Source organism: Gasterosteus aculeatus, chromosome 7 (genome assembly GCF_964276395.1).
Source record: "Gasterosteus aculeatus chromosome 7, fGasAcu3.hap1.1, whole genome shotgun sequence".
Classification (NCBI taxonomy): Eukaryota; Metazoa; Chordata; class Actinopteri; order Perciformes; family Gasterosteidae; genus Gasterosteus; species Gasterosteus aculeatus.
Window position 1 is genome coordinate 21,479,018 of NC_135694.1, and position 8,501 is coordinate 21,487,518.

At 46.9% G+C, this 8,501-nt stretch overlaps 1 protein-coding gene across 1 annotated transcript; it reads right to left on the reverse strand.

Moving 5' to 3' along the window:
* Positions 1-1,087: 1,087 nt before the first annotated feature.
* Positions 1,088-8,092, reverse strand: gnb2 (guanine nucleotide binding protein (G protein), beta polypeptide 2). The gene is made up of 11 exons (XM_040181097.2): positions 7,951-8,092; positions 7,175-7,505; positions 5,356-5,435; positions 5,227-5,265; positions 4,727-4,833; positions 4,194-4,257; positions 3,846-4,008; positions 3,566-3,632; positions 3,293-3,494; positions 2,632-2,848; positions 1,088-2,215 (listed from the first exon to the last, which is right to left on the reverse strand). Exons 3-11 carry the CDS (start codon positions 5,410-5,412, stop codon positions 2,109-2,111), a joined length of 1,023 nt encoding a protein of 340 aa, XP_040037031.1. The 5' UTR covers positions 5,413-5,435; positions 7,175-7,505; positions 7,951-8,092; the 3' UTR covers positions 1,088-2,108.
* Positions 8,093-8,501: the final 409 nt, after the last annotated feature.

The window sequence follows — 8,501 nt, forward strand, 5'->3', positions numbered from 1 at the left end:
TGGAAAGCCAAGCTTGCCTCTACAAAACAAATCCGTTTCGTTTTTAAAGGCCCTGCTCACCTTCGTCAGACCTTTGCTCAGGCGGAAGGTGGGCGGAGCAACACTGACATTACAAGAGGTCACCGGACTGCAGCAAAGCTAGAGATGTCCATCAAGCAGCGTGTACGCAGACGATATGAAATCTATGCCACCGTTAAACCACATGAGGGTGCTGAAGTCCACGTGGACCCGTCTTCCCTTATGTACGTCACTTGATATGTGACGTACATAAATTTACTTTAACGACCACTTTATTATGCTTTACAGATTCAAGATGTCAACGTCACAGGGAACCCATCTCATTGTCCACCGGCATGGATTACGTTTCTTTAAGGATTAGGATTAGTTTTTGGTAATGAACCCGTTTCTGTCATTTAGTGAACTTGATCTGCAGCCTGAGCTGCAGCGCCTCCTGGTGGCTGAAAGTAAAACACTTCAAATCTTGCACAACGGGCCAAACCTTTTCATTTTTAGTTTAACTGTATAATGGAGAAGATGACCCATAACACATACTTACGTGAGCAATTGCGTAACTATTGTTAATGATATCAAATAACGTTACTATGACCCGAGCACGAATGGTGGGTTTTCTTCCGCAGTACAAACCGACCACCACGGAAATAAGGGGAACAAAGTCTGCTGAACTACAGCTGTTGTATCCGCTGTCATGTGTTCCAACTTCAAACTTTGTTTTTATTATGACTATTTTAGATCACTATATGACAACGTCAGTTCAGTGTTAACAGTAAAGCATTTATCTTTAAAAAAGATGTCAATTTCAGTTCAATCTAAATACAATTCCTCTTTTCAATGATGTCTGATCCATTTCATTCTTGTCTCTTTATATTGCTACGCTCTTTAGAAACTATACGATTAATATGATGGGTCAACGTACCAGAATAAACCTTTTAAGTCAAATATTTTTAGAATATAATTTTAAAGACACCACTTGAAAATATTCATAAAAAAGATATATATTTTCTGTCTGGTTCACTTTCCAAGTGTTTGAATAAAGACACAGGGCTTTAAAAAAGAAAAACACAATAGCTGGCAGGAGAGGCTATTATTTATTAATATTATGTACAATTATACCATTGTCATGTCCAGATAATACAATGATAAAGTCAAAGTACGAATACTGGCTCCTGCTTTATTAAGATGCTTATGTTTTTATTTTTTCACTCAACTTTGAATCTCAGATCTTTAATGTTTTTGTTAATTTAACTTCATCAATATTCTTCGTTAATAATCCTTAAAGTGTATCTGAGGCACACAGGGAGAACATGAATAGAATATTGTAAAAAAAAAGAAGAAAACCGAAACTTAATAGATTTACTGTATGTGGGGGTACATATCTATAAAAACAGTGATTACGTGGTGTTTTGGACAGATGAAAATAAGAGTTGATATTTCCTTGGACTCCGTCGATCATCGGCTCATCCTGTCTGTCAGTGTTTCGTTTTTTGTTGCTGCTGTTTTCAGTGTTAATGTACTCACATGATTCTCTTTCCACAACCATTCATCATTCACATTAACATCGCCGAGATACATGTGGTACTGAGACAAAAATAGTACAGACATTTTTTTGTCTGAAGTACATTTTGGACTTCATTGTAAACAAAGACAGAAATGTCAAATAACGTCTTCTCCCCTGTTTAACTCGAGGAGCAGTGTCCCTCAGGAAAAGGTGTGTGTGTGTGTGTGTGTGTGTGTGTGTTAAGTGAATGAGCGTGTTAGACGTGTTAAAAGGCTTCAGGTAATAGTGGCATTTTTTTTTTGTGTCACATTTGACAAATTATGTGTGTGCGTGTGTTCGGTACTGTACTTAAATCATCTGTAGGTAGTGAGGGCACATGTTCGGGTTTTGTGTCGTCTTGTCCTGCAAACAGCTTGTGTGCGTGTGTGCGTGCGTGCGTGTAAACTCATACCTAGGTCATATATATTATGTACAGTACGATGTTGCAGTTTGTTGAATCTTACATACAGTGAATACAGGGTGCAAACAGAGTCCCAAGACGGGAGCGATGTCTGTCTGTCTGTGTGTGTTTGCTGTTTTTTGTGTGCGCGGCTCAGTTCCAGATCTTAAGGAAGCTGTCCCAGGACCCGGTGCTCACCGCCATGCCGTCATCCGTCACACCCAGACAGCTCACACGATTGTCATGGCCGGCCAGGACCCCTGCAGGGAGGACAGGGAGGAACAAAAGAAGACTTGTTGCTGTAAAAGCGTTGTGCCTCTCCGAAAACAGCAACCTTGTGTCTGCTACTGCTCTAAACTTGTTCTGTAACTCATGTTTCATGACAATTTCATGCTTTATTTTGTGTTTACAACCCCCGGTTTTACAATATAAATCACAACTTTTGTGGATTCCTTATAACACGTTGTTTTACAAGTTACACATGACCGTTTTTGGTTCGGTAAAAAGCAAAAACTAGTTTTTAGCATAGCTTGAGTCATATGTCTCAACAAAGTATCTCCATCGTGAAGAGAATCCTCCCTTGAGCTGCAGGTCAAACCTTTGCTGACGTGCTCTTTGTCCTCGGGACGGGCGTGGGAAGGGGGGGGGGGGGGTTCCTCTCGCATGCGTCACTCACCTGCTCTGTCTCCCTTCATGGCGTCCCAGATGTTGCAGTTGAAGTCATCGTAACCGGCCAGCAGCAAGCGGCCGGAGCGCGAGAAAGCCACGGAGGTGATGCCGCAGATGATGTTGTCGTGGCAATAGAGGCTGAGCTCCTGGTCTGCGCGCAGGTCGAACAGCCTGCAGGTGGCGTCGTCTGAGCCTGTGGCGAAGGCGCTGCCGTTGGGAAAGAACTTGAGGAGGAGCGAAGGGAGATCAATGAGAAAGCAGGGAGTGTGGATGCAGGTAGACAACAAGCTGGTGATTCTGTCCCCATATACGGTCCCCTATTCCCCCGCGTGTGCTTGTACATTCTTTGCACGCGGACTAAACCTCATCAGATGATGGCGGCGTTTTAAGACTAGAGCCGTCCAACTGTCACGTAGCATCAGTCCGGACGCGGACTCAGCTGGAGTCTGGACTGATGCAGGATGTTCGGAGATGGTGCTAATTGATAATCTTGTTAATCCTCTAGCGTGCTTCCAGTTTAAATCTCACCCCCTTTTAAAGCTGGAGACAAGACAGCGCGTGTCGTGCATTAGACGGTTTATAGGCGGTTTATGTCTCTTTTTGTTCCCTCCACTGGTATATTCAGGAGTGTTTAAAGCACATATTTTTTCTCCCCCCCCCCCACTCACACAGATGGCGTTGATGTCCGACTCGTGGCCCGTGAAGGTCTGCCGGCACATGCTGTCCCTGATGTCCCACAGTTTGACCGAGGCGTCGCAGGCGCCTGACACGAAGGTGCGCAGGTCGGGCGACAGGGACAGACTCATGACGTCGCCGCTGTGCCCCGAGAAAACCGTGGTCTGCTGACTCGTCTCAATGTCCCACAGTGCACTGGGGCAGAGAGGCAGAGTTAGACGCGGGATCGACACGCGGAGAACGTGTCTGCGCTGCGCGCGGCTCACCATGTGGTGTCTCCTGAACTGGTGATGATTTGATTGTCATCAATGAAACGGCAGCATGACAGGTAACCTGAGGGAACAGAGCGGCGTGTTGCTGAGGGACTGGAAACAAAAACCAAGGTGATCTGCACATTTACATTTTGAAAAGCCCTTTGAACCCCACGGGATTGTAAAGCAGCATTCTGCATAGTCTGCTGTGTCACAATGGCACAAACAAATGAGGATACAAAAGGTGACAGGAGGCCCGAGAGAGGAGGACGCTTCGCCCGCCGCCGCGTCTCACCTGTGTGGCCGGGCAGCTCCCTGCTGACCCTGACGTTGCCCTCGCGAGTCTTCAAGCAGTAGATGGAGCAGATGTTGTCCAGGCCTCCGCAGGCCACGTAGTTGCCGGAGGGGGCGTACGCGCAGGTCATCACCCAGGAGGAGCGCAGGGGGATGGCGTGCATCTAAGACAAACACACGTTCAACTTTTGGATTAGGGAAAAATAAATAAAAAAGACAACGCGAACCCCTTAAGAAGGGCGTGAGAATGGGTTAGAAGTAACGCTGATGTGATTCAGTCCACTTCCACTTAGAGGCCAAATGTGACGGTTTATCCAGCGGATGGAAATAATTATGAAGGTGACTCTACCTTGTTAGTAGTGTAGCTGTCCCAGATGATCAGCTTTCCATCTTGAGAGGCACTAACCAGAAGCCTGTGGAGACACAAACATTCAAACTCTATTCGTCTATCGATGGACATTTTCCAAATGAATTAAAACTGTGGACTCGTCTGAAACAAAAAGACATCAGTCTTCCACAGTGAAGGATCAACTGGTGATACAGGAAAATACGCACCTAAAACAATGTAACTGTTACTACAGCGTCTATACAGTGCAGTTTTCATCTTTCATCAAGACTTTCTTTGGGATGTTTTAGCTGCGGAGGCGAACATGCGGATGTAAAGCGGGAACAGTGTTTATAGCGACCCTCAGCTTCGTTTGCCGTGCAGGCATTCCAACATTCGCTTATTGGCACTTAACGCAGTTCAGTGTAAACACGACGGGAGATCTAGGCGACTTTTCAGAAGTGTATTAATGTCTGTTGAATCGTCCTTTACATGTATATATACAAAGTGTTGTCCCATGTTTGCCTGCTAATGATTGAATTGGTGCAGAGACTCACTTTGAGTCAGTGCCCCAGTGCATGGCGTAGATCTTGGCGAGGTGGCCTCGGAGGGTGCGTCTCGTCCGCATCTGGATCCGCCCCACTGGATCCAGACCAGCAGTTATCTGGTTTGGCGAGGAGAGATTAATCGACTTTATTTATTATTATTAGTTGAATGAATGAAATCCCCCTTTTTTTATGATGATAGTAAAGTAATATATAAAGAACATCCAAGGAACATGGTACACCACCATGTTTATACTGCTGGGGATAATTTGGGTGGAAATTAGTCACAAATCTTCATCAATATCGAAGTATCTACATTTTCCAAAAGGTGTGTTAGAAAGAAGGTTGATGATTTGATTTAAAATATTTCATATGTTCTATGTGAACACCCCCCAAAAACGTTTTTCCCATCAACATATTATCATGTTTCCAAAATGATTGACTAGAAAACCTTTTTTTGTGTAATTTTCATGGTTACGTGTCGTACTGATGGGACATTCAGTGGCACTTACCTGCGTCAGGGTGGAATCTCCACATGCTTTCCTTGCATCCTGATGGAGAGTCACAGGACAAAAGAGACATTACACCACATGTAAATACACCGATGGATGAAAAACAGCCTCTAAAAACACTGGACTTACTCTTATCTGGTTCCTAAGCTGCTCGGCCTCCTGGCGAAGCTGCTCCAGCTCACTCATTTTGGATTTGTCCGAGCTGTCACCTGTTGGTTGTGGAAAAAAACTTTATTGCCATAATCCCATAATTCATTATTAATTAATGATTGAAAAACGGCCTCCTGATGTATACTTAGCGAACCCCTCTGGGATTAGAGTAGTTTTATGGTTTTATAATCTGCTATAATCCAGGAGTCCACTTTCATCAAAAAAACAAACTAATTAGGTTAAATAATTTACTTTAAATACTGTTTGTGAGGAATAAAAAAAATAATACACACATTTTAATCCCTTGCGGTTTACTGAACTCACACAGTGAGAGAAAACCATGTAATCTGTTTATAACCGTGCAACCATGCCAGGCTTAACCGAGGAGAATAATCTGCAACGACTAAGCTTCCATCGAGCGGCGAGCATCACCGGCAGATAGCGAGCGATCAGGCCGAGGGAAGCCTGCTGCACCGTGCAGCTCGAGTCACAACTGGAGCCTTCGTCTCATCCGAGAACAATTAACGTGGCATTTTAGCTGTGGGCCCGTGCATCACATCGCCGTGCATCACATCGCCGTGCATCACATCGCAGCCTCTCTCGGTTGCGGAGAGCGGCACGGTTACGCAGCACAAAACCGCTATTTGCGTATGTCGATCCTGCGTCTGACTCTATTTGCATTTGTGCAGCAATTCAAACCCGCAGCAAACAGTGCGTACAGTGCACACTGCACGGGAAGAGCAATTAGCTACAGTAGGTCACTGTTCCCTGTGTGTGTGTGTGTGGGGGGGGGACCTGCGACCAGATGGATCACACGGAACTAATGGAAGCCAAAAGGGGTGCATCATGGGTCTCAGTCTCCTGGCACAGCTGCTCATTTACCCAATGAGGGAAAAAGCCGAGGGAGATGGGATGGGATGGGATGAGGAGGGAGGGGGGGGTGGGGGGGGGGTGGACCGCAGATCGGGCCTTCGATGGATCCGAACAGATGCTCGGGTCGCATGTTCCACTGGATGGCGATCAGATCCGTGATGGAGACCGAGAGGAACGGACGCACACATCACAGCCACCCGACTCCACCTGCACCGAGGCAAGGCCACGCGACGGCGAGGATGCCGAGGAAGGTTCGTGTTAGAATCGAGCCTGTTCTCTCCGGAAAGAGCACGTTGTGTAACGCGAGGAGAGAGAAATGTAAAGAACATGACGCCAAAAGTGCGAGTGGCCCCACCCCGTTTGCATGCACATCTGATGTGGAGCTACACCGACATGACCACATCTGCAGCTGGGGATGAGCTACCTAGGTTAACACACGCACACGGACACACACACGGGGGGCGGAGAGGAGGGGGGGGGGGGGGGGGGGGGGGGGCTGTGTGCTTTGATCGCTCCGCACGGTCCAAAAAAAGCCGCAGTAAAAGAAGAAAAGCGGGTACGAGGTAGATTCAGACATAGAATGGATGATCATTAGCTTTATTAATGCTTTTTAAAAACAATATATATATATATATATATATTTGTTTCCCCATCCGCCGCATTTAGAGATGCCTGGCGCATTCAAATAAAAAAGAGAACAGGCCCGCGCGAGCGTATCGATCCGCAGCGGGCGGCCGATGGGGGCCTCTCGCCCCGCGGCGCCTTTCAGACCCTCCGACGCTGACGCGGATTCGGTCGGAAATTATGCCACGAAGAGGCGCATCGGCACCGAGCCGTCTTACGCGCCGCGGGCCCGGAGCAGCAGGCACCGCGTTTCATAACGGGGGGAGGGATGGGGGGGGGGGGGGGGGGGTGATGGGGCTACCTGTTAATCCTCCCGATGGTTTTTTGCTGCTTCTTTCTTTCTTTCTTTTTTTTTGTTCCTGCCTCGAAAAAAAAAGCACAAAAAAAACGTCCCCCGAAAAAAAGAAAAATCCCGTGGAGGGAGTCAGGGAGGGAGGGAAGGGGGAGGAGGAGGAAGAGGAGGAGGGGGTGTTAACTATACGTCTTTTTCACTCATTAAAAAAATAAATAAAAATGAGATCCACTTTAAAGTCCGTGTGTCACGATTAGGCCGTTTTCCCCGAGTCCTTCAGAGAGCAGGCCGGCGGAGGAGAGCTACACACATCTCCATTTCCCTGCTTCACTGGAGCCTCCTGGAGAGAGAAAAAAGGAAGAAGATGAGATCTGCTGCTGCTGCTGCTGTGTCGCCGTTTCCTCCTCAAAATGTTTCCCTTCTTTTGTTTTTTTTTCACGCCCGACCGGTTAACAAAAACATCTCCGTCCAAACGCGACGTAAACAAACAACAATTTCGGCTCGGCGCTCGGTCCGCATCAAGCTCCGTCCATTAAATACTACACAGTCCGCGTTTCGCTCCGATTCTGCTTTTCGTGACGTTATCCTCGTTTCCTTCCTCCCTCTCTCTCTCTCTCTCCCTCTCTCTCGCTCTCTCTCTCTCTCTCTCTGGTTTCCTCCCCCCTCTGCCGACAACCGCCCCCGAGCCGCCCGCGAATCACCCAAAGATCGGCCTCGTATTAGATAATAACAATAATGCCATTAGAAATAAAACACAACGAGGAGATTCTGGCGTCGAGACTTACACTCGTCGCCCGAGTGACTGCGCGGGTTTCCTCCTCGCGGTGTATTGAGCCGCGGCCCTCCTCGTCCAATCCACACGGTTCCTGTTTCCTTTTTCTTTCTTTTTTTTTTTCTCTCCCCCCTTTTTTTTCTTTTTTTCTTTCTGAATATCATTATTCAGAAACAAGCAGGCAGATCACGCGGAAGGATCCTCGAATCCAGGCATGAAGCATGTTTCAACCACACCTATCTGTTAAATACTCGTAAACCCCATGACCCCCCCACCTCCATCTGATCTGATCACACTGCGGGTTTGGGATCCCTTTTGACCCCTAGACTCGTCAGTTGTAGCATTACGAGTTGGGCCTTTAGATTGCTCATGTCAAGGGCCCATATAAATGCAACGTGTTGGGTTTAAAAAAAATACCCATTCTCGTTTCAACGTTTTTCTTCACGATGCAGCACGATGCACAACGCATGGCCTCATAGATGACCATCCCCTCCACTCCAAAAGTACATCGTGCTTTTCCACTGATTACAGAGGTCAGATGAACAAGAAATCAGAGCATAACGA

Excerpts from the sequence above, each read along its gene's own strand:
- gnb2 (XM_040181097.2), bottom strand. The coding sequence starts at position 5,412 with ATGAGTGAGCTGGAGCAGCTTCGCCAGGAGGCCGAGCAGCTTAGGAAC. Across the intron at positions 3,633-3,845 it reads GGAGCTGCCCGGCCACACAG|GTTACCTGTCATGCTGCCGT; the intron begins GTGAGACGCGGC and ends CTGTTCCCTCAG. Across the intron at positions 2,849-3,292 it reads CGGACATCAACGCCATCTGT|TTCTTTCCCAACGGCAGCGC; the intron begins GTGAGTGGGGGG and ends CTCCTCCTCAAG.